We start from the raw sequence: 25,204 nt of genomic DNA, 5'->3' as shown, positions 1-25,204 counted from the left end.
GTCGTTAAATATCTTAATTTTACTATAGTCTATATATCTTAACGCCACTATTTTTTGTTTGAGATAAAAGCGTCGTTTTCATCAATGCCACTATTTTTTGTTTGTTTGAGATTGAATATTCGTTTTCCTTAATGCCAATACTTTTTTTTGTTTGAGATAGAAGCGTCGTTTTCCTTAATGCCAATATTTTTTTTTGTTTGAGATAGAAGCGTCGTTCGAAAACTGGTCTCCATTGACGATGCATAGAAGCATACATAAAATGAGTATTACATGAAACTTTTGGTTCATTCTACATTAATATATTCATCGCATAATAACACTAAAGAAAAAAAAAACAAAACAAATAATCCCATTTTTCTAAGGATATACAAACTTACGCCAATTTACCAAACAAAAGTGGTTAAGGACAAAACAAGTTAAGTACATGCACACTTTCCGAAATATGCTAAAAATCATTAAAGAAAAAAAGTATTCAAATCTTTGGTCAACAAGCTTTGAACCTACATTTCTTCTTCTTTATAAGGCATGAAATAATTATTATTCTGACAAACTACAGACTAAATCTAACCAAACATAAAATAGACAACGTACAAAAGATACTTGTATAAAGATGTCAACCATTTCAGAATTGTAATCTTTACTTCCACGATAATTATCTTCATAAATCGTTTTCGTTGTTTAATGGTGACGTGGAAAGGTTTTTTATTTACTTCCTCTTGTGTCATGAACTGCAAAGTGTAGTTTAATTAAGACAATATCATAACATATGAGATATATGATTGCTTCTATTGTCATAGTTATTAATACACAAAAATTGTTTATTAAAAGCTATATACTCGTTAATCATTTATAAAATAAACAAATACATTTACATTGTCTAAAACGGTTTGCGTAGTTACTTTAGTCACTGGTGTATAAAGATATGGGCTGATTCAGAAAGGCGGCTGAAAATAAATTTTAAATGTCAAGTTTTCTTTAGAATCGATAATTTTTCTTCCTGAACTGCAATCCTAGAAGCAATGGAACCGAACTCTGTTTTGTCTAGACAATTTTTTTTTTATCGTGGACAGAATTTCTCTCTCATAATATTGACACTGACTTACGTACTGTGAAAAAAATATGTAGAGATTGTTTGTGTGTTTATAATAATCATTGAATATCAGATATTATTCAAACTGACCAATCTCTTATTAAATTTAACTGCAATGTGATCATTAACGTAATAAAAAATGTAATTTCCTCACGTACAATGTTTGGATAAGTTGTTTTCAGTTAGGCTATTTCTTATGTGAAAAGCATTTCCTCTGCAGATTTAACTAAAAATCAGTTAAAATAAACCCATTTCAATGATCCAGAATTAATTGATCAGAGAGCTTTTAAAGCCTACTTCAAACACAAAAAAGGTTTTTAAAACTTGTACCAGTATAACACAAACCAATTTTGTGTTATAATATTATTATTGTTGACCCCCCATCATCACCACATATTGTATAAGTCCTTCCCGTATAATCCAGTGTGTGATAATTAGTACAATTTAAAAATGAAAAAAAGTATATCCATGAGTTGTGATTTGTAACAATAGAGAAACAAATCGTCTATGAGAGGAACACGTTAAATAGTCTCCCCTGGAATACTAACAACCTGTCTGTATAAGACCATTACCAAAACCAATATGAATATTGTCAATTATAACAACATTCAATGTATCAATCATATTTAAATGTGTCCAATTACTGTTATTCTAAAATTACTGAAAAAAAGCATTGTAGTCATTACAAGAAATGAATTGAGAGCCAGAATTATCAAAAGACCATTTAATGAAATATGATAAATTTGTCGTAACAAGTGTATGTGGCAGTGTTGTATATAGGATAGAGAAGTCATTACTACTTATAGAATCAAACGAATCGTTAAAGTTATGAAGCCGATCAATATCTAATATTTCAAACGTAATTTTAATGGTCCAAAAATAGTAAACACCATCACATTTATTGCAATAATTAAAAACAAAGTTTTAATAGTAGTAAAAGTAGAGGTTGATAATTTAGAAATAATAGTGATAGAACACCCACGGGAGGATGAAATAAAACGTGATTTGACCGGGGTTTTGGTATTCAGTATAAGGTTGGAACGGTCATATGATCAGTGTTAGTACACAACGAAGCAGCTGGTTATGATGTACTTTAGTTATTTCACTCTCTGTAGTATTCGTGAATAGGAAAGTACTCGAGTTAGTTATTTCATTACGAAGTAGTTCTTTATAATATTTACGTCATAAGATATCCACGTTGTTAGCCGCTTTATCCGCCGGTGCAAAAATAAATCTGTTACCTAGTTCTTTTAACTTTTTTCTTATTCTAGTAATCGGAATCGTGATGTTCGCTTTTATTCTTTTATTCTATGATAGCCATGAATTTACTGGTGAAATTGTCTATGGATCTTTTATCTGCCTTTTCTCTCGAAATGCATTGTTTGCAGTAAGCATTCTATGAATCTTTGATGGTGTTGCGACACTCCTTCCGGTCAATCCCCCCCCAAAAAAAACAAAAAAAGAAGATATTTTGGTCTTTTTTTCCAAACACTTGAATAAATCCTCGCTCTTCAACAATGTTAAGGTCTCCGATAATAATACGACCACGGTATGCATATATAGAAGGCAGTTTAAACAAATGTCCCTTATCATTTTCAGGTTTGCCAATTTTAATAAGCAGTTAATAGTAACAAGAAATGATTTTAAATACAACTTCATATCGAGGGCTGGAATCTGAAGCAAAAGCATCGCTCATTCAACAATGCATAACGTTTTATAGCTGGAATAGAAGATAATGTTACATAGAAGCATAGACCTATAATTTAATTACTGGTCTATGATAGAAGATCATGTTCGTTCGTTCGTTTGTTCGTTTGTTTGTTTGTTTTTTTTCCCAATTGATTGTGCAGTATTTTGTAGTTCGTGGTTTCTGTGGGGGAAACCCGGACTTATACTTTATAATGTTCTTTTAATAATTTTTCCATAGAATTTGTTTACTTGTCTATTTTCTCCCAAAAATACAAAAAACAATTTCGTTCCGTGTTTTAGAAATTACAAGCATGTGGTTGAGCATGATTTTTCTCAAAGCGCCCCACGAATACAGATCTACTTTCACTTTCTAGTATATTATTCGCGGGAATGTGCAAGGTATTTTAAACATATTTATTTTGTTAAACCCCAGAATAGTACATTCGACACATACATTCAAAGGATAATATTTGGAGGCAAGAAAAAAATTACAGAAATAAGTCGCTTTTTCATGAAACATAATGAGCATAACAGTCACAGCCTGTCGGTCATAATTTTTCAAATACTCCCACTATCACGTACATGTATGCTCCCATATACAAGCTTTAATTTTATCACACCTGTTGCATTATTCTATTCCAATACGGATTAAATCATCCTTATTGACAAAACTACAGTTTGTATCGTCCTTCTTTAAGTTTTCCAGTAAACCATACAAGCTTAGGTGATTACTTGCTGGTCCTATCACAATATTGGATATTTCGTGGTCTAGAAATTGTTTTAAGGAATTATGGGTAAGTGGACAATCAAAACTTATACTTTACCAATATTCGGAGTGCAGCTTAGAAGCTCTTGTCTGACAGATAACTACATGTAATTAGTAAGTCAAAATACTTGGAAGAACAACATACAGGTTACAGACCACCAATTCAACTAATGAGCATTTGGAACGTACGCAAAAATAGTCCGACGCAGAAATTACCCCTGTTCCTCATAGTGCTGTGAAAAAAGTTCTCATCTCATTTAAACAATTTAAACAGTTTTTGAAAGGAAAAACATTTCTGTACATTTTATAGGTGCATTTTGCTTCTTGTGATGTGAAGCCTAATCTCCATAATGATTTCTAAATATACCCCTATCTTGTGAAAACACTGGGATTTCCCATGCTATTTATAGACACTTCACTTCCGGTGACCAGTACTGCACTGCAAGTCTGCTAACCCCACATGCCATTCTGAGGATTGTGAGCTGACATATGTAGAATCATGCTGATATATATAGTCCTCAGCAGATTAAAGTTAAGGTAAAGTCCAGAGAAGCCATTGAATATTGTGATATTAGCATAGAAGCCTATGGGAAGTGGAATTAGTGGTTTTTAGCTTTAAGCTTAGGCCATGGCAAAATGAAAAGTTTCTTGGAATAGCTTTAAACTACTTGAAGATCTTGTAAACTTTGCTATGAGAGGAATACACTACAAAAATCCTTCAAAATATGCAAGAAAAGTTTCTTGGAATAGCTTTAAACTACTTGAAGATCTTGTAAACTTTGCTATGAGAGGAATACACTACAAAAATCCTTCAAAATATGCATTTTTTTAAGTTATAGGTCCAAATTGTGGAAAATTGGTCTTTTTGGCTGAATTTTATGTCCTATCTTGTGAAAAGTGAAGAAAATTTAGTAAAAATATCAAATATTTAACTTTGAGGGCTATATTTACCTTAATATTGTGGTAATCAGCACTTGAAATCAAGTTTTGTGTAAATTTGAGCAAAAATTTGATTAGAAATGAGGAAAAACTCACTTTCATTACTGCGGTTAAGGACATATAAGCATTTCCCTATGGCAACATGGAAAATCCATTTTTAAGTACTTTTTTTGCTTTAGGTGCCCTTTACTTGTCATGTTTTATTGTGAAAACACTGTATTTACAAATTTAAAGCCAAAGATATCACCTTTTGCGAAAATTTAAAGATTTAGGGTTTTTGACATGTGATCAAGAAAAAGGGAGAGGCATGTCAGACATAAATTTTTAAAAATAGACCAATTTTTCAGAAAATGACTACTTTTAAAGGCTATCTCTTTATTAATATTGTTAAAAAACAAGTTGTGATTGATTTTTTTATTTGAAAAGTCAGAAAAAGTTCTTTGCAAGTATTTAATGCATTTAAGTATGGTAGAATATTGTCACTTTTTTGCTCGCGCAACTTGGTTACCCTATATTTAAAAATCAAATATTAAAAAAAGTGCTTGTCACATTTCACTGAAACTTTGCAAATGCATTCAGTATGTGTATAGGAAGATACTTGTATAGTTATTAATTTTTTCTAAGACAGAAAGTGACTCTTTAGGTTACAGACCACCAATTCAACCAATGAGCATTTGGAAGGTACGCAAAAATAGTCCTACGCAGAAATTACCCCTGTTCCTCATAGTGCTGTGAAAAAAGTTCTCATCTCATTTAAACAATTTAAACAGTTCCTGAAAGGAAAAAATATTTCTGTACATTTTATAGGTGCATTTTGCTTCTTGTGATGTGAAGCCTAATCTCCATAATGATTTCTAAATATACCCCTATCTTGTGAAAACACTGGGATTTCCCATGCCATTTATAGACACTTCACTTCCGGTGACCAGTACTGCACTGCAAGTCTGCTAACCCCACATGCCATTCTGAGGATTGTGAGCTGACATATGTAGAATCATGCTGATATATAGTCCTCTGCAGGTTAAAGTTAAGGTAAAGTCCAGAGAAGCCATTGAATATTGTGAAATTAGCATAGAAGCCTATGGGAAGTGGAATTAGTGGTTTTTAACCTACATGTACATGTATTTACTAACCTCTAAGACAGTCATATCTGTTATCAAAGTTGGATGTTGTTAAAAAAAATATCTGTGCCCAATCACGAAGTTTGTTACATTTCTTTTTTGGAAAAAAGCAAAAGTTATCTGAGTAGTGGTTCTTGTCATATATGTATCTGTTTATTGAATACACTACGTAATTTTTTACTATAATCATGCTGATATACTTCTAAAACCATGGAACTAAAGTTTCTAAACTTATCATGATGGACCAGCATTTAATATTATATTGTCTGACCTTAATAGTAAATAATTTACAGAACATTTAGTCCGATGTGATCATGGAATTTTATCAGACCTTCCCAAATAGTGCCTGTCAGGACCGACAGACTGACAGTTTTCGAGAAGAATTAGTAAGACTGATAACATCATTAGTTTTCCTAAACATTATTTTCTGTTTTATCAATGAAGCAAGTCAATGTTTTCTATAAAGAGTTCGGTTCTCATATATACGTTTATTTAAATATACAAAAAAAAAAAAAAACATTTGCCAGATGCTATTCAAAGTTCCTGAATGAGGGTGCAAACTGAGTGCATGTGTAGAAGGAAACCAAGTTGATAATACCATTTGCAATCCAAATTCCTCTGCAATCAATTAACACAGGAAGAGTCTAATAAATTAACACAGATTTCACCATCAAATACTTTTGATTAAATTAAAGCTCCATATTTCTACAATCTCTTGGACAGACAGTGAAACTGGTGGGACCTTTACATGTACATCACTAGACAAACTGTGTTTGCTCGAGGCTCTGATTGTGTGATCTAGGATAGTACTAGAAAGCATTGAAATTTTGAGTTTCATTTGTTTTTGCACAACATGTGATAAACTCTGACTAGAATGGTTGAATAGATGCATTTCCACTTTTGGATGCCATTGCAGAAAATAATGTATTTTTCCATTGTTTTCCTATTGCACTGACTTTCAATTGAAAGATTAACAATGCCTGAATGTAATATGACATTGTTTTTCTGAAGTCAAAAGGTCATCAATTTGGGGGTCATGCAGAGCAAAATGACAAATGTGAAGTAATACTAATGTATAAAATTCTTATTAGAATATATATATATATGCTTTGAACTGACATCAAGTATTTGTCCCTTAATGTTCAGATACCTGTTAAAAATGTGTTTCTTTTCTTTAGTAGAACTACATGTATTTTTGACTTGTAAGTTTTCCAATGGACAATGAAAGTACTAGTATCTTGACAACATTTCCTACTCTTCCTGCTTCTGATGTTGTCACAATATGTGAACAAAATGGACAACTGGTTACTGGAGTTACTGAGGGACCAGCAGGTTCAAAGGTCAGTGTGATTACTGTGCTAAATCTTTTCTTTGATATATTAGCTAATTAGTAATGTAAAGATGTTTCAATTCAAATAATGAGGGATGTCTTTTGCAGTAAAATTGTATTCTAAAGATTTAAAGATATTTATTTTTTATTAAACATGCTTGAATTAAAATTTTAATCACATGATCATTTTCATCAATAAATATCAGGTATAATGTACACAGCACTTTATGGTGGCCATGTGTAATATATTCTATAACTAAATATAACTGACTGAAATTGTTCAATTCTGTAATTAGATAAATGGTAGATTGAATATGTACCATGTTTTGTAGATGGCTGATTATCCTATTGTAGTGATATCTCCAGACCATTACAGATCTCTGGCTGGTAGAGAAAATGCCAAGTCAGCATTCCTGCCTCATGATGAAACTGTATGGAAGCGTGCCATGCATGCTTGGTTGGTATCAGTAATCAAGTTTATTTTACTAATTTAACATCTACAAAAATGTTATGACTACACAAAGTTTTCATCAATTCAAACTCCAATACATGTACATGTTACATTTGAAATGCTGTTGCAACCAAAGACTTTGATTTGTATGAGATGGGCCTGTCTGGGGTGTTTTAGTATGTTGTATTTTATTTTAGGTATGAGATGGGCCTGTCTGGGGTGTTTTAGTATGTTGTGTTTTATTGTAGGTACAAGATGGGCCTGTCTGTGGTGTTCTAGTATCTTGTATTTTATTGTAGGTATGAGATGGGCCTGTCTGGGGTGTTTTAGTATGTTGTATTTTATTTTAGGTATGAGATGGGCCTGTCTGGGGTGTTTTAGTATGTTGTGTTTTATTGTAGGTACAAGATGGGTCTGTCTATGGTGTTTTAGTATGTTGTGTTTTATTGTAGGTATGAGATGGGTCTGTCTGTGGTGTTCTAATATCTTGTATTTTATTTTAGGTATGAGATGGGCCTGTCTGGGTGTTTTAGTATGTTGTATTTTATTTTAGGTATGAGATGGGCCTGTCTGAGGTGTTTTAGTACGTTGTGTTTTATTTTAGGTATGAGATGGGCCTGTCTGGGGTGTTTTAGTATGTTGTGTTTTATTTTAGGTATGAGATGGGCCTGTCTGGGGTGTTTTAGTATGTTGTGTTTTATTTTAGGTATGAGATGGGCCTTCTGGGGTGTTTTAGTATGTTGTGTTTTATTTTAGGTACAAGATGGGCCTGTCTGTGGTGTTTTAGTATGTTGTGTTTTATTGTAGGTACGAGATGGGCCTGTCTGAGGTGTTTTAGTATGTTGTGCTTTATTGTAGGTATGAGATGGGCCTGTTTGGGGTGTTTTAGTATGTTGTGTTTTATTTTATGTACAAGATGGGCCTATCTGGGGTGTAAGTATGTTGTGTTTTTTTTTTAGGTATGAGATGGGCCTGTTTGGGGTGTTTTAGTATGTTTTGTTTTTTTTTAGGTATGAGATGGGCCTGTCTGGGCTGTTTTAGTATGTTATGTTTTATTGTAGGTACGAGATGGGCCTGTCTGTGGTGTTATTATGTTGTGTTTTATTTTAGGTACGAGATGGGCCTGTCTGAGGTGTTTTAGTATGTTGTGTTTTATTTTAGTTACGAGATGGGCCTGTCTGCGGTGTTTTAGTATGTTGTGTTTTATTTTAGGTACGAGATGGGCCTGTCTGCGGTGTTTTAGTATGTTGTGTTTTATTTTAGGTATGAGATGGGCCTGTCTGGGGTGTTTTAGTATGTTGTGTTTTATTTTAGGTATGAGATGGGCCTGTCTGGGGTGTTTTAGTATGTTGTGTTTTATTTTAGGTACGAGATGGGCCTGTCTGGGGTGTTTTAGTATGTTGTGTTTTATTTTAGGTACGAGATGGGCCTGTCTGGGGTGTTTTAGTATGTTGTGTTTTATTTTAGGTATGAGATGGGCCTGTTTGCAGTGTTTTAGTATGTTGTATTTTATTTTAGGTATGAGATGGGCCTGTCTGGGGTGTTTTAGTATGCTGTGTTTTATTTTAGGTATGAGATGGGCCTGTCTGGGGTGTTTTAGTATGTTGTGTTTTATTTTAGGTACGAGATGGGCCTGTCTGGGGTGTTTTAGTATGTTGTGTTTTATTTTAGGTATGAGATGGGCCTGTTTAAAGTGTTTTAGTATGTTGTGTTTTATTTTAGGTATGAGATGGGCCTGTCTGGGGTGTTTTAGTATGTTGTATTTTATTTTAGGTATGAGATGGGCCTGTCTGGGGTGTTTTAGTATGTTGTGTTTTATTGTAGGTACGAGATGGGCCTGTCTGGGGTGTTTTAGTATGTTGTGTTTTATTTTAGGTATGAGATGGGCCTGTTTGGGGTGTTTTAGTATGTTGTGTTTTATTTTAGGTACGAGATGGGCCTGTCTGGGGTGTTTTAGTATGTTGTGTTTTATTTTAGGTATGAGATGGGCCTGTCTGGGGTGTTTGAAGAAGTTGTTAAGAGTAAAAGTGAAGGTAAATTCATATATATAAGATACAATAAGGAGATGTTTATTCATTTCACTGTCCATTGAAGGCAAATAAACTTACATGTAATAACAACAACAATTAAAGATTACAAATATTTATCAAACATTTAAGAAATTTGTATCTGTCGTGAAACACCTTAATGAAAGTGATGAAGATTTGGTTGTCTTATGAACAACTAGCAGTAAATGTATTTTTAAACATTTTTCAATTGTATATTTTCGGCCATATTGTAGTGTACTAATTGTTTATGTTTTCACCCTGGGATTTTCTATATTTGACTTTGTTCACTAGTCATAAGAATCCTGTTATAAGTGTCAGCTTGGGATATCAATAATGTTGGAGGTTCCCACCAGGGTTCTCTGTAGGATTTTGAGATGGTGAGTCTTGGACTTAACACTTTTGAAAATGATGAGTCCCATTTATATTTTGTGAGTCCAGTGAAAAATGTGATGACACCAGGATTACTGATAGTTGTTCAGAAGATTTGTGACAATGTCATAAACCATATGTTTAACCACCCCAAACAAAAGGGTTTGTTTTGAAAGATAATTAATTGACATCATTGCAAGTCAGCATAATGAAAGCATGAAAGAAAATTTAATGTCAACAAATTATTTACCAAGGCACTCAAACTCTGAAACTTTTTGAAAAGCAAAAACAGCATTTTAATGTCAACAAATCAACATAACCTTATAAAAGAACAAACTTTGTAGGAAATAAGCAATTTCCAACAATAAAGTGGAACTTGGATTGGCAACAAAAAAAAATCTGGAATTCTATAAACTTCAGTTTCTCAAACTCCTAACAACTCAAACACATTCCAATGATCTCTTGGAGTTTGATCTACCAAGGTCTGACTGTAGTTCAATCCAGTTTGATCTAAGAAGGGGGTGGACACATAAATTATTCATGAATTAGTAATTTTGTTTCTAATGGTCTTATTCAGTTTCTGTGCTTGAATTTGGCTATATTTAATCAGAGTGGTTAATAGTATTTACATTTGTTAAATTTTTGTCCAAGGGGCATTCACCCTCCCTCTCACCTTTTTAGTTTTTTTTATTTTTTGATTATTTTGGTTTTAGTTGCCAAAAATGCATAATATAATATTATATTTAAATTGATGATTGAAATTTGATGGGTTGTATTGTATATAACATTCTTATATGTGATTTAATATCTATACAAGTTATACCTATTTTTCCTTTTATTTCATTCCTTGATAATTTGTCTTTCACATTGTTTTAACATTTAGTACCTCCATGGACAGCAGAAATGGCAAAGAAGTCCTTGACCTTAGTAAGATGGACTAGTTCTCTCCATGGATCTCTGTTTCCACATTTATCTGTAAGTTGCCTTTTGACCTTAGTAAGATTGACCAGTTTTCCGCATTGATCTCCACATATATTCACCCAATAGAATAAGTCATTTACACCAGCTTTCTTCATACAGGTATGATTCCACATCAGTATGTAGCTCATTGATGTACATTTGCAAAGATATGTTGCATGCACCAAATTCTTTACCACAAAATAGTATCCCCAGCCACATCCTTTGTAGGTAGCTTGAAATTTTTTTGTGGTAAGAAGATGTTAGGTACTATAAATGCATTAATTTTCATGGTGTACCAATTTCTACTATTTTTGCGGAGAACAATTCATAAAACACAATAATTAAAATTTTAAAATTGCTTCACTTCATATAATCCTTAATATATTACAGTAGTTCCTAAAGCTGAATAAAAACTTATGAAATGATATTTGATTCTTTTGTTTTTTTTTTAGATGTCAAATGAAGATATGATTTGTAAGTTTTCAAGCACCTATAATTGGTAAGTTTTATGATTGTAGAATGTAGACCGTTCTGAATTAAAATTTGGAATGACTTTAGCTTTTCTTTTCATCCAGTTTATAAATATTTTGTTTATATTTAAGGGAAACTTTATGCATTTGTATTAAAATTGAAAATAACAGAAGTTAAAATAGAATAGAAGTTTAATTGTCAGTTGACATTTGGTGGATGACTATTTCATAAATCATGCTACATCTATCTCTTAATACAAAGTATTTAAAGCTTGAGGTGCTGATCAATTTGTAACTGGGTATGCATGTTATGTAAATGCAACAGATGACCATGTTTGTATATACAGAAGGAAAACAATATAAGTCATTAAGAAATGACAATACAATTTAATACTTTCCAAGGATGGAAACAGGAGTTATCTCCCATTGACTACATTAAAAGTGTCAATTCTTTTCAATACAATATTGTTTTAATTAATAGATTTTCTTAGGTTGTTAAATAGATACATTTGAGTCTAATGGATTCTGTAAATTAATGAGCTTAATACTGTGAAAGAACTTTAATTCATGGGTAACAACTTTGATGGATTTGAGTAGAATCGTCAGTTTGTAAATTTTTGTATTTGACAACTAGATCATACTAAGGGATGGTAAATTTTCCTTTGGAACCAAATTTAGTGGTTTACCAAACCCAAGAATACCATGAAAATTTGTACCACATCAACAATGAAACTTTCATAGTAGGTACTAGATTGTTAAGAAATAATGATGCAGAACAATTTATATACATAGATACAAAATGTTGTTATGTGATAAAATTTGATTTCAGTCTCTTCTGATTCATTGTACATGTAATGATGTAGTATTTTTATTGTTTCCCTCAGGAAAAGAAGTCCAGTGCATGCGTTTTCCTGGCATCCCCATACAGTTAAGTTTGCCTATGTCCTTCAGGATGACTCTATACATGTTCACACAGCTAAAAGTGATTTAGTACCAACACTGAAACATAAACTACAGAAAAATGTTGCTGATATAGCATGGCAGTAAGTGGTATTTATTACATCACTGAGTCTTCAATGTTCAGTGTTCATTTATATTTTTTTTTACAATTCTAATTATGGTAGGGAAAAGCTATCAAACAATATTTTGATTTATTTCCCAGACTTTATCAACTTTTAAAGTTGCCGAGGCTCATTTGTTATGATATTGAAATTAATTAACTTGAGTTAATATTTTATAATATTTAACTTTCACTCATTTTAAAATCTATAATTACTTTACAAAATTAAAATTTAATTTGAAATATGGGAAAATTGCCCCTGAAACATTATATTCCTGATCTATATCACAAGAAGATTTCAACATGATGGCATGCACACTGAACAACAAGCTCCTGATTGCCCTGATACAGTGTCTGTCTGTCTGTTTTATCAGTAACTAACCAACTTGAATGACGTTGTTTTTTTATTGGCTTAAAGAAAAGTATTACTGTATCTATGGTGTACAAGATGATTTAATTATATTTGTTTGAAGATAAGGAATGAAAATATAAACATGATGAAATAAGAGTTTATTTATATATATATATTTTAGACCTCAGTCAGCCTCTGTGTTAGCTGTGGCCTGTCAGTCATGTATTTTGATATGGCATGTAGAACCAACCTCTCTAGCAACAAGACCCTCCACCAGTTCTGTACAAGTACTACAACAGTCAAACCACAGCCCTGTTACCTGTCTGGCCTGGGACCCTAATGGCAGAGTTTTATTGTCAGCTTCACCTGTAGACACAGCCATTATGGTAGGGCTAAGTCAGAAATCTTGTTGTGAAGGGGTACATATGTATAGATTTATATCATTTTGTATCTTTTTATATTTGAGATGTTTTGATAAAATTTCATTTTGCAAGTTCAAATTAATGTGAATTTTACCCTTGTGTCATTTTAAACAGAAATTATTTGTGCTTTAGAGTAATTTAAAACAAGTAATAATTCTGTATTTTTATACATTATCAGCATGTATTATATGTTCATAAACTTGTTCTCATAAATTATCCTTTTAATTAAACATATCAATATTATTTTACAAGGCATGGGATGTTGCCATGGAGACCTGTACCCCATTGAGAAGAGTTGGTGGTGGAGGAGTGTCGTTACTTAAGTGGTCACCAGATGGCAGTAAAGTATTCTCTGCTACACCATCACATCTTTTCAGGTACTTTAATATCAGGACTTCTTTTTGATCTTTTAGGAAAGGATTTTTGTTAAATCAGGGAAATGAGGTTTATAAAATATTGGCGAAAAAAAGATATATAGCAGCATCACAATAGAAAGACAAAGTCATCAGAATTCAAGTACATGACAAAAACATGGAAACAAGAAACACAGATCTACTAGTCAAGCAGTAGTTCTAGCCGGCAAGTAATTCTCGCCAACTGATTTCTCGTCCTCTCCTCTGAAAGAGTAATCAAGGGAACCAAGGTTATAGCGGTAATCAAAAGAATGTAATACAGGGACAAAGACCCGAAACGGAAAACAGACATACACAACAAAGAACATACAGTAACTAAAATCATACACACAAAGCAATAAAAGCAAATGAGCAACTCGGACTCCACCAAAAACTGGGAGCATGGACCAGGTGGGTAAGCGTCCTTTGCTTTTCTAGAAACACCCGCCGAGCTGCTCATAAAAAGTCAAGTCCGGGGCAGACAAATGATGAAAGGAAAACCATGGCCCCAAAACCCTGAAAGACGAGTTCATATCCAAAATTTAAGGTTAAAACGTCTATCAGATTGCTGATATTTTGCTCTCAAATATGTGCTAACATACAATAATTTCATTGAGGGATAAAATTTTGGTGAGCAGATTGACAATAACTGCTTTTGTCTTGAAAATAGCGAGATCTACTCTCTGACCAGTACATGTAATAATCTAGTGAACAGAATAAAATACAATAATATATAATAACTGAAGATAAGGAGAACAATACAGCACACAAAATACTGAAGTGTATGCAATATGACAAAGTATTTCAATGTTTTTAATATGAACTCCAACTGAAAAACCTGTGCTTTCATTATCTACAGCACCCATCACATTTTAATTGAGTAAAATAAGATACTGTGAAGTACTATTGTTTGTGGGATGCCAATTTTGGTGGTTTTTGTGGGTAAGCCAAACCTTGAAATTTGTTCTTAACGAAAAGGAGATTCCCATTAATGTGTTTACTGAAAACCTCATAACTACAAATTCAAGAAGCCACAAACTTGTGTTTCTTCCCTAATCCACAAAAATTGGGATGCATGAATTGAAGTACTTTCACAGTAATTGTATTGACCTCAACTTTCTGTAAAAGGGCATAACAAGGTTTGAAAAGTGTTTGTCATGAATTTATTAAGCTTTACAAATTGCATATATTATAACAATCAGGTGTACAGAAATATTAAACTCCAAGGTGTGTAAAATACTCACTCATGTGTACAGGAAGATTAAACTCTCAGATGTGTACAACACTAATGTGTACAGGAAGATTAAACTCTCAGATGTGTACACAACTAATGTATACAGAAAGTTTAAACTCTCAGATGTGTACAACACTCATGTGTACAGGAAGATTAAACTCTTAGGTGTGTGCAACACTGAATACACTCGGGTATATGGAACACATGTATATAAAGAAAATGTGCTGATTGTTATCTCTGTAATATTTTAGGGTATGGGAGACAACCACATGGAGCTGTGAAGTGTGGACTAAATGTACTGGCAGGTGTAAGGTATGTGGATAGTATAGATATTTTAGGGTATGGGAGACAACCACATGGAACTGTGAAGTGTGGACTAAATGTACTGTCAGGGGTAAGGTATGTGGATAGTATAGATATTTTAGGGTATGGGAGACAACCACATGGAACTGTGAAGTGTGTATTAAATGTACTGTCAGGGGTAAGGTATGTGGATAGTATAGATATTTTAGGGTATGGGAGACAACCACATGGAACTGTGAAGTGTGGATTAAATGTACTGTCAGGTGTAAGGTATGTGGATAGTATAGATATTTTAGGGTATGGGAGACAACCACATGGAACTGTGAAGTGTGGACTAAATGTACTGTCAGGTGTAAGGTATGTGGATAGTATAGATATTTTAGGGTATGGGAGACAACCACATGGAACTGTGAAGTGTGGACTAAATGTACTGTCAGGTGTAAGGTATGTGGATAGTATAGATATTTTAGGGTATGGGAGACAACCACATGGAACTGTGAAGTGTGGATTAAATGTACTGTCAGGTGTAAGGTATGTGGATAGTATAGATATTTTAGGGTATGGGAGACAACCACATGGAACTGTGAAGTGTGTATTAAATGTACTGGCAGGTGTAAGGTATGTGGATAGTATAGATATTTTAGGGTATGGGAGACAACCACATGGAACTGTGAAGTGTGGACTAAATATACTGTCAGGTGTAAGGTATGTGGATAGTATAGATATTTTAGGGTATGGGAGACAACCACATGGAACCTTGAAGTGTTGAAGTTTGACATGATGTAAATGCATGCAGTCATAATTTATGCCAATACTTAACTGGCTTATAGTTGACATGAAAAACTATTTGTTAGTCACATGTATTACACAGTTAATTCTATCAGTACCACATTCTAGGCTATTGTATATTATTGATAGAGATAAAAAGGTCCTAATAGTTAATGACATTAAATATTTATAAGATATGTAGGTTAATTTTAGTTAGAAATATCTAGATCAGCCTGTAACTTGACCTAATTAGTGCATGACACATGACTAAAACAGGACAAATAATACTGCAGATTTCATGAAATTAACTCAAATTCATCTTTCGACTTTGGCTGGCAATAAAGCTAGCACCTTTATCACATTCTATATTGATTTATTTTTAGAGTGCCTGTTGGAGCCCAGATGGTAAAATCCTGTTGTTCGCCACAGAGAGTGAACCTATTATCTATTCCTTATCATTCTCTACAGCTCATGATGAAAGGAGGCCTGTGATTGGTGGATCTAATTCAGCTGTAGCTGCTGTTGACTTATCAGAAGTTTCAATACCAACTGAAGATGGAAGTGAAGTCAAGTGAGTTTTATTTTATAATATATATTTTGATCAGCCCTTGACTACTATTAATTCAGAAAGTTATTAATGAGATTTTTATCGTGATATGCTAATTTGACCAAATTGTGATTTTGCTAAATAGCTGTTTGAATTATTCACGGTATTAAAAATGGTGACATTTTTTTTGCTTTAAAAAAAATTGAACATAAATACTTAATTCTGTCACTTACACTCTCAATCATGACACATGCTAAAATAGATATTAGCATAATGACTGAGGATATAAAAAACTTTGTTTCAATTTTGACAATCCAAGTGTACTATTTAGTATGCAGTACATACTTGTACATGTAAAACAGGGATTGAGGATTTATTGAATAACTTGGGTTAGTCATAAAGTAAGAGAAAAAATAACATAAATATTTTATTGAAAGACAATAAGGTGTTAACCCTCCCATTGTTTGCAGGAGTCTCTAATAATTTTAACTTTTGACCTGCAAATAAAAAGTCTTCTGTGTGGGAGACATCGATCGCTCGGTTTCAAGATTTCCTCCTGTAAAAACCTCCAGTAATTGAATTTATCAAATTTGCATGAATTTTTGTCTGCCATTTTTGTTTATGTCAACAACCGTGTGGGTTGTGAAAGTGTTTTATCATCAAAACGCTTGGAACAGCTGCTTGACATACAAGTCTATCTAGAATATTTGTGTTCATATTGACAAATAACATGATATACAATGTCAAATGGATAGTTATGTCAAGATTTTACTAATTTTGTGGCTGATTACAAGTTGCCTTTCCGTGTGGCTAACATTTTACTGACTTTGTGAAAAAAATTCCCTGACAATAAAATTTCAGAGAAATTTTGATGTTAAAAGTTTAAATGCACCCAAATCATAAAGCAGGATATCGTATCAAGTCTTGAAGCTACAATCATACAGTAACCATTCAGTATTTCATGTGATGAAAGCTATGGTAGGGGTGCCAAAAAGTTCTTTGCTTCTCTTGTTCACATTTTTAAAGATAGAAGCAGATCCATCAAAACCAGATTCATTGACATGCCAGTGATGAACATTGGAACAGGGCAAAATCTATTTTATGTCATACCAAGCATCACTTCTGTGAATACACGTATAATTCATTTTGTTGATTCATTTGTATATATCATGTATATATGGTTTTGAAAAAAAAAATATTTAAAATCTTTTTTTTTTTATTTAATTTAAAACATAACAAAATATGTCGATAATGTTGTCATGCAAAATCTCCCACAATTTTATAATAGATTGCAGGAGATCTCCCACAATTAGTTTTGACTAGGTTAACAGGTATGTGAAAGACCAAAAGACAAATAAGACAAAAAGTCATCTTGTAAAAGAAAAAAAAAATTTCCACCTGTTTATATCACTTACTTAACAATCATATGACTTACTAAAGTCATAGATCTAACACACAGTTCTATTTTCTTGATTTGAATAATACATGACATACTTTCAGGGTAGGAGGAGTTGTCCATACCATGGTCTGGGATCCAACAGGTGAAAGACTGGCCATATTATTACAAGGTACTTATTTACATGTTCAGGCTTTTAGATAAACATTGTTTTACTTCCTATGTGAGTGGGGGTAAGCAGTATGTTATTTCCTGCCAAAATTTCTTTATGAAAATCACAAAACTTCATGCTTTTTTCCAAATCATGCTCTCATGTGAAGTTTGTATGAATTGTACATCAACTTTATATGATTTTTACCTGAACTCAGGTGTAGCTAACTATGTGAATTTCATTTGAAAAGTGTGTCTGTATCCTATATAAAAAACTGGATCTTGTAAAGTTTTGAGTATCATTTTGGGAACCAGTTTCAGTTTCCGTTTGCTTTGTCCATGCAGATATCAAGTTTCATATGTTGCTGTGCCAGATAACGTGTAGTCTACTTCAGTAACAACAACAACTACGAAATAATATTGCAATGATGTGACATACAACTGATAAACAGATTAGGCTTAAAACTATAGGAAACTGTGGGCTATTGGCAAGTTTGAGCTGAAATGTTTATCAAAGTTTTTGTAAAGTCAGTTCACTGTAATTATTATGCCCTAAATCAATGAGTGGGTGGTATATTGGAGTCACCTTGTCCGTTTGTCTGCTTATTCAAGTTTTGTCACATTTATCTCTGATTAGTTGAAATAATTGGAATAGAAACAACATTTTGTCCATTTCCCATCAGCTCGCAATTTTTCTAGTGTTTACATATATGGATATTGAAATACAGCCATTTTTTCACTTTGTTTTGTCTCATAGTATTTTTTTTACAGATGATGGTGGAAATTTGCAGAGGCATATAATAATATTCAGAACCAAGGTAGATCTAGCTTTAGAAATGACTCCATGGTAAGTCTGGTGGCATATCTACTATTTATATACTATTTATATTCTTTTGCATCTTCGTCCATCAAACTCTAAAACTTAAGTAGCACTCCAGCTAAAGATCATGCAAAATGTGATTCATGGGTAAAAAGCATATATTTTTATTTTTGATATTTTGTTTGAAATGTCATAGTAAACAGAAATTAACATTCAGTTTTTCATATAACCCGTGCTCTTAGGAGATAAAAATTGTATAGAATGCACTGTAGATTTCAAAATTAAGGGAGATAACTCTGTAAATGGCGCTCAAATACAATAGAATCTACTGGATTTTCAATGTTGATTAACTCCTAAAAGCAGGCAGATTTGAATGAATAGTTACACATTTCATAGTATAGACCTATAAAACAACTTAATTACAAAAATAAAAATATGTAGCCTTTTTTTGGGGTGTTTCACATTTTTCAAATTTTGCATGATTCTTACAAAGACAGTTACTTAAATTGATATTTGTTTAGCACTTCTAAAAATTTCATAAGATCAATGTTGCTGTTATTAAGTTATAAAGTAAACTTATTTAAAATGTATGATCTCTTCCTTTATGGTTTCCTTACCTATGACTAGTAAATCATGTAGGTAGGCAGTAGACAGGATTGTCTTTGTAAAACATTTTAGTTTGATAATCCTTTCAGTACCATTAAAATGTCTCAAGAAATTAAATCAAATCATATTTTTCTCTTTGTTGCCATTCGTCTACCCTTGTTTCCAAGACGTTTGTTTTAAAATTATAACACCAGTTAATGTCCATTAATGGAAACATTTAATAGCAACATGATAGATATTGTGGTTGTGTAATGGTATCATGCTTTGGTTATCTTCTGTAGATACTTTCTGTAAGGATAATCAACTCGAGATGATTTTAGAATTTTATGAAATTGTGCTACAAGGTACCCTTATGATAAAAGGAATGAATTGATAACCCTGTAGAAATTAAGGGCCAGAAGAAAATTTTTCAAGATATTCTTGCATTAATTTGAGTGAATGTTAATGGATCTCTTTGAAATTGAATCAAAATGAGCCACACCATTAAACTTAACATTAGTTGGTTGTGACATAAACAGTTTAGGTACAAGGTGTCAAAAAAGGGACTAGAAATAAGCATTTTATTGATTTTCTCATAAAACTTTCAAGTATAAAGTAACTTACAAAAAGGTCCAAACATATTGTAGAAAGTTTATGAATGTTACTTTTATGGGACTTTTAGACTGCTTTATTAACTGTGATATTATCTCTTTCTTTTGGTGGATTTTAGTTTAACTAACGAGCAAGTGACACACAGTCTGATTTTCAAATTGATTGAAATATTCCTGTGAATTAAAAACTTGCCAAAGAGTAGGAATAAAGAAAAAATGCAGATTGATTTTCTTTACCATTTGATACCAGTCCATTTCAAATTCAGACACTGCCTATGGAAGAGGTTATTAATGGTGAAAACCCACTGAATAAACAATGTGTTGTGATCTATTTATGCTATATTTTTTTGTCCTTTCTGTATTTAGATCTTCATTTTAACCATGTATTAATATTCCAATAAAATCAACCAAAATCTAACAAGTTTAAGAACAATCATTTTTACTCTGTGTCAAAACACAATCTATGTAATCACAAATGTACAACTGAATGACAAACTGTAACTGGATGGTCTGTTACTGTTTGTTTGTGTTTTGTCTGTTACTGTTTGTTTGGTGGTCTGTTACAGTTTGTTTGGTGGACTGTTACTGTTTGTTTGGTGTTGGTTTGTTACTGTTTGGGTGGTCTGTTACTGTTTGTTTGGTGGTCTGTTACTGTTTGTTTGGTGGTCTGTTACTGTTTGATTGGGTGTTGGTCTGTTACTGTTTGTTTGGTGGTCTGTTACTGTTTGGTTGGTGGTCTGTTACTGTTTGGGTGATCTGTTACTGTTTGTTTGGATGGTCTGTTACTGTTTGTTTGGTGGTCTGTTACTGTTTGTTTGGTGGTCTGTTACTGTTTGGGTGGTCTGTTATTGTTTGTTTGGGTGTTGGTCTGTTACTGTTTGTTTGGTGGTCTGTTACTGTTTGTGTGGTCTGTTACTGTTTGTTTGTGTTTTGTCTGTTACTGTTTGTTTGGGTGGTCTGTTACTGTTTGTTTGGTGGTCTGTTACTGTTTGTGTGGTCTGTTACTGTTTGTTTGGATGGTCTGTTACTGTTTGTGTGGTCTGTTACTGTTTGTTTGGTGGTCTGTTACTGTTTGTGTGTTGGTCTGTTACTGTTTGTTTGTGTTTTGTCTGTTACTGTTTGTTTGGGTGGTCTGTTACTGTTTGTTTGGTGGTCTGTTACTGTTTGTGTGGTCTGTTACTGTTTGTTTGTATGGTCTGTTACTGTTTGTGTGGTCTGTTACTGTTTGTTTGGTGGTCTGTTACTGTTTATTTGGTGGTCTGTTACTGTTTGTGTGGTCTGTTACTGTTTGTTTAGGTGGTCTGTTACTGTTTGTTTGGTGGTCTGTTACTGTTTGTGTGGTCTGTTACTGTTTGTTTGGATGGTCTGTTACTGTTTGTTTGGTGGTCTGTTACTGTTTGTGTGGTCTGTTACTGTTTGTTTGGTGGTCTGTTACTGTTTGTTTGGGTGGTCTGTTACTGTTTGTTTGGGTGGTCTGTTACTGTTTGTTTGGTGGTCTGTTACTGTTTGTGTGGTCTGTTACTGTTTGTTTGGATGGTCTGTTACTGTTTGTTTGGTGGTCTGTTACTGTTTGTGTGGTCTGTTACTGTTTGTTTGGTGGTCTGTTACTGTTTGTTTGTGTGTTGGTCTGTTACTGTTTGTGTGGTCTGTTACTGTTTGTTTGGATGGTCTGTTACTGTTTGTTTGGTGGTCTGTTACTGTTTGTATTTGTGGACTGTTACTGTTTGGTTGTGTTTTGTCTGTTACTGTTTGTTTGGATGGTCTGTTACTGTTTGTATTTGTGGACTGTTACTGTTTGTTTGTGTTTTGTCTGTTACTGTTTGAGTGGTCTATTACTGTTTGTTTGGTGGTCTGTTACTGTTTGTTTGAGTGGTCTGTTACTGTTTGTTTGGTGGTCTGTTACTGTTTGTTTGGTTGTCTGTTACTGTTTGTTTGGTGGTCTGTTACTGTTTGTTTGTGTTTTGGTCTGTTTCTGTTTGTTGGGTGGTCTGTTACTGTTTGTTTGTTTGTTGGTCTGTTACTGTTTGTTTGTGTGTTGGTCTGTTACTGTTTGTTTGGTGGTCTGTTACTGTTTGTTTGTGTTTTGGTCTGTTTCTGTTTGTTTGTGTGTTGGTCTGTTACTGTTTGTTTGGTGGTCTGTTACTGTTTGTTTGTGTTTTGGTCTGTTTCTGTTTGTTTGTGTTTTGTCTGTTACTGTTTGTTTGGTGGTCTGTTACTGTTTGTTTGGATGGTCTGTTACTGTTTGTTTGGGTGGTCTGTTACTGTTTGTTTGTGTTTTGGTCTGTTTCTGTTTGTTTGTGTTTTGTCTGTTACTGTTTGTTTGGTGGTCTGTTACTGTTTGTTTGGATGGTCTGTTACTGTTTGTTTGGGTGGTCTGTTACTGTTTGTTTGTGTTTTGGTCTGTTTCTGTTTGTTTGTGTTTTGTCTGTTACTGTTTGTTTGGTGGTCTGTTACTGTTTGTTTGTGTTTTGGTCTGTTTCTGTTTGTTTGTGTGTTGGTCTGTTACTGTTTGTTTGGGTGGTCTGTTACTGTTTGTTTGTGTTTTGGTCTGTTTCTGTTTGTTTGTGTGTTGGTCTGTTACTGTTTGTTTGGTGGTCTGTTACTGTTTGTTTGTGTTTTGGTCTGTTTCTGTTTGTTTGTGTTTTGTCTGTTACTGTTTGTTTGGTGGTCTGTTACTGTTTGTTTGGATGGTCTGTTACTGTTTGTTTGGTGGTCTGTTACTGTTTGTTTGTGTTTTGGTCTGTTTCTGTTTGTTTGTGTTTTGTCTGTTACTGTTTTTTTGGTGGTCTGTTACTGTTTGTTTGGATGGTCTGTTACTGTTTGTTTGGGTGGTCTGTTACTGTTTGTTTGTGTTTTGTCTGTTACTGTTTGTTTGGTGGTCTGTTACTGTTTGTTTGGTGGTCTGTTACTGTTTGTTTGTGTTTTGGTCTGTTTCTGTTTGTTTGGTGGTCTGTTACTGTTTGTTTGTGTTTTGGTCTGTTTCTGTTTGTTTGGTGGTCTGTTACTGTTTGTTTGGGTGGTCTGTTACTGTTTGTTTGGTTGTCTGTTACTGTTTGTTTGGTGGTCTGTTACTGTTTGTTTGGTGGTCTGTTACTGTTTGTTTGTGTGTTGGTCTGTTACTGTTTGTTTGGTGGTCTGTTACTGTTTGTTTGTGTTTTGGTCTGTTTCTGTTTGTTTGGTGGTCTGTTACTGTTTGTTTGGATGGTCTGTTACTGTTTGTTTGGTGGTCTGTTACTGTTTGTTTGTGTTTTGTCTGTTACTGTTTGTTTGGTGGTCTGTTACTGTTTGTTTGGATGGTCTGTTACTGTTTGTTTGGGTGGTCTATTACTGTTTGTTTGTGTGTTGGTCTGTTACTGTTTGTTTGGGAGTTGGTCTGTTACTGTTTGTTTGGTGGACTGTTACTGTTTGTTTGGATGGTATGTTACTGTTTGTTTGGTGGTCTGTTACAGTTTGTTTGTGTGTTGGTCTGTTACTGTTTGTTTGGTGGACTGTTACTGTTTTGTTTGGTGTTGTTTTGTTACTGTTTGTTTGGTGGTCTGTTACTGTTTGTTTGTGTGATGGTATGTTACTGTTTGTTTGGTAGTCTGTTACTGTTTGGGTGTTCTGTTACTGTTTGTTTGGTGGTCTGTTACTGTTTGGGTGGTCTGTTACTGTTTGTTTGGTGGTCTGTTACTGTTTGTTTGGTGGTCTGTTACTGTTTGTTTGGTTGTCTGTTACTGTTTGTTTGGTGGTCTGTTACTGTTTGTTTGTGTTTTGGTCTGTTTCTGTTTGTTGGGTGGTCTGTTACTGTTTGTTTGTTTGTTGGTCTGTTACTGTTTGTTTGTGTTTTGGTCTGTTTCTGTTTGTTTGTGTTTTGTCTGTTACTGTTTGTTTGGTGGTCTGTTACTGTTTGTTTGGATGGTCTGTTACTGTTTGTTTGGGTGGTCTGTTACTGTTTGTTTGTTTTTTGTCTGTTACTGTTTGTTTGGTGGTCTGTTACTGTTTGTTTGGGTGGTCTGTTACTGTTTGTTTGTGTTTTGGTCTGTTTCTGTTTGTTTGTGTTTTGTCTGTTACTGTTTGTTTGGTGGTCTGTTACTGTTTGTTTGGATGGTCTGTTACTGTTTGTTTGGGTGGTCTGTTACTGTTTGTTTGTGTTTTGGTCTGTTTCTGTTTGTTTGTGTTTTGTCTGTTACTGTTTGTTTGGTGGTCTGTTACTGTTTGTTTGTGTTTTGGTCTGTTTCTGTTTGTTTGTGTGTTGGTCTGTTACTGTTTGTTTGGGTGGTCTGTTACTGTTTGTTTGTGTTTTGGTCTGTTTCTGTTTGTTTGTGTGTTGGTCTGTTACTGTTTGTTTGGTGGTCTGTTACTGTTTGTTTGTGTTTTGGTCTGTTTCTGTTTGTTTGTGTTTTGTCTGTTACTGTTTGTTTGGTGGTCTGTTACTGTTTGTTTGGATGGTCTGTTACTGTTTGTTTGGTGGTCTGTTACTGTTTGTTTGTGTTTTGGTCTGTTTCTGTTTGTTTGTGTTTTGTCTGTTACTGTTTTTTTGGTGGTCTGTTACTGTTTGTTTGGATGGTCTGTTACTGTTTGTTTGGGTGGTCTGTTACTGTTTGTTTGTGTTTTGTCTGTTACTGTTTGTTTGGTGGTCTGTTACTGTTTGTTTGGTGGTCTGTTACTGTTTGTTTGTGTTTTGGTCTGTTTCTGTTTGTTTGGTGGTCTGTTACTGTTTGTTTGTGTTTTGGTCTGTTTCTGTTTGTTTGGTGGTCTGTTACTGTTTGTTTGGGTGGTCTGTTACTGTTTGTTTGGTTGTCTGTTACTGTTTGTTTGGTGGTCTGTTACTGTTTGTTTGGTGGTCTGTTACTGTTTGTTTGTGTGTTGGTCTGTTACTGTTTGTTTGGTGGTCTGTTACTGTTTGTTTGTGTTTTGGTCTGTTTCTGTTTGTTTGGTGGTCTGTTACTGTTTGTTTGGATGGTCTGTTACTGTTTGTTTGGTGGTCTGTTACTGTTTGTTTGTGTTTTGTCTGTTACTGTTTGTTTGGTGGTCTGTTACTGTTTGTTTGGATGGTCTGTTACTGTTTGTTTGGGTGGTCTATTACTGTTTGTTTGTGTGTTGGTCTGTTACTGTTTGTTTGGGAGTTGGTCTGTTACTGTTTGTTTGGTGGACTGTTACTGTTTGTTTGGATGGTATGTTACTGTTTGTTTGGTGGTCTGTTACAGTTTGTTTGTGTGTTGGTCTGTTACTGTTTGTTTGGTGGACTGTTACTGTTTTGTTTGGTGTTGTTTTGTTACTGTTTGTTTGGTGGTCTGTTACTGTTTGTTTGTGTGATGGTATGTTACTGTTTGTTTGGTAGTCTGTTAC

General features: G+C 33.7%; 1 protein-coding gene across 4 annotated transcripts in view; it reads left to right on the top strand.

The window, feature by feature from the left end:
• The first annotated feature begins 3,080 nt into the window (after positions 1 to 3,080).
• LOC148604098 (aladin-like) overlaps positions 3,081 to 25,204 on the top strand; it is a 34,559-nt gene continuing 12,435 nt past the window's right edge. The window contains exons 1-13 of one of the 4 annotated variants that reach the window (XM_088549033.1): positions 3,081 to 3,178; positions 6,784 to 6,945; positions 7,268 to 7,392; positions 9,364 to 9,419; positions 10,687 to 10,778; positions 11,216 to 11,262; positions 12,118 to 12,276; positions 12,827 to 13,031; positions 13,320 to 13,444; positions 14,945 to 15,005; positions 16,148 to 16,335; positions 17,812 to 17,879; positions 18,629 to 18,704. In XM_088549033.1, the coding sequence (XP_088405159.1) occupies positions 6,820 to 6,945; positions 7,268 to 7,392; positions 9,364 to 9,419; positions 10,687 to 10,778; positions 11,216 to 11,262; positions 12,118 to 12,276; positions 12,827 to 13,031; positions 13,320 to 13,444; positions 14,945 to 15,005; positions 16,148 to 16,335; positions 17,812 to 17,879; positions 18,629 to 18,704 (1,328 nt within the window). In that variant the 5' untranslated portion in view covers positions 3,081 to 3,178; positions 6,784 to 6,819. Of the gene's footprint in view, positions 3,179 to 3,482; positions 3,574 to 4,058; positions 4,083 to 6,783; positions 6,946 to 7,267; positions 7,393 to 9,363; positions 9,420 to 10,686; positions 10,779 to 11,215; positions 11,263 to 12,117; positions 12,277 to 12,826; positions 13,032 to 13,319; positions 13,445 to 14,944; positions 15,006 to 16,147; positions 16,336 to 17,811; positions 17,880 to 18,628; positions 18,705 to 25,204 lie in introns of those variants that run through there. The other 3 variants (XM_088549034.1, XM_088549035.1, XM_088549036.1) reach the window with 3 other exon arrangements.

The sequence above is a fragment of the Perna viridis genome, chromosome 10, assembly GCF_037379345.1.
Source record: "Perna viridis isolate PV_CMFRI_1.1 ecotype Kerala chromosome 10, ASM3737934v1, whole genome shotgun sequence".
NCBI classification, from domain to species: domain Eukaryota; kingdom Metazoa; phylum Mollusca; class Bivalvia; order Mytilida; family Mytilidae; genus Perna; species Perna viridis.
This window is presented reverse-complemented; position numbering and strand designations above follow the sequence as displayed.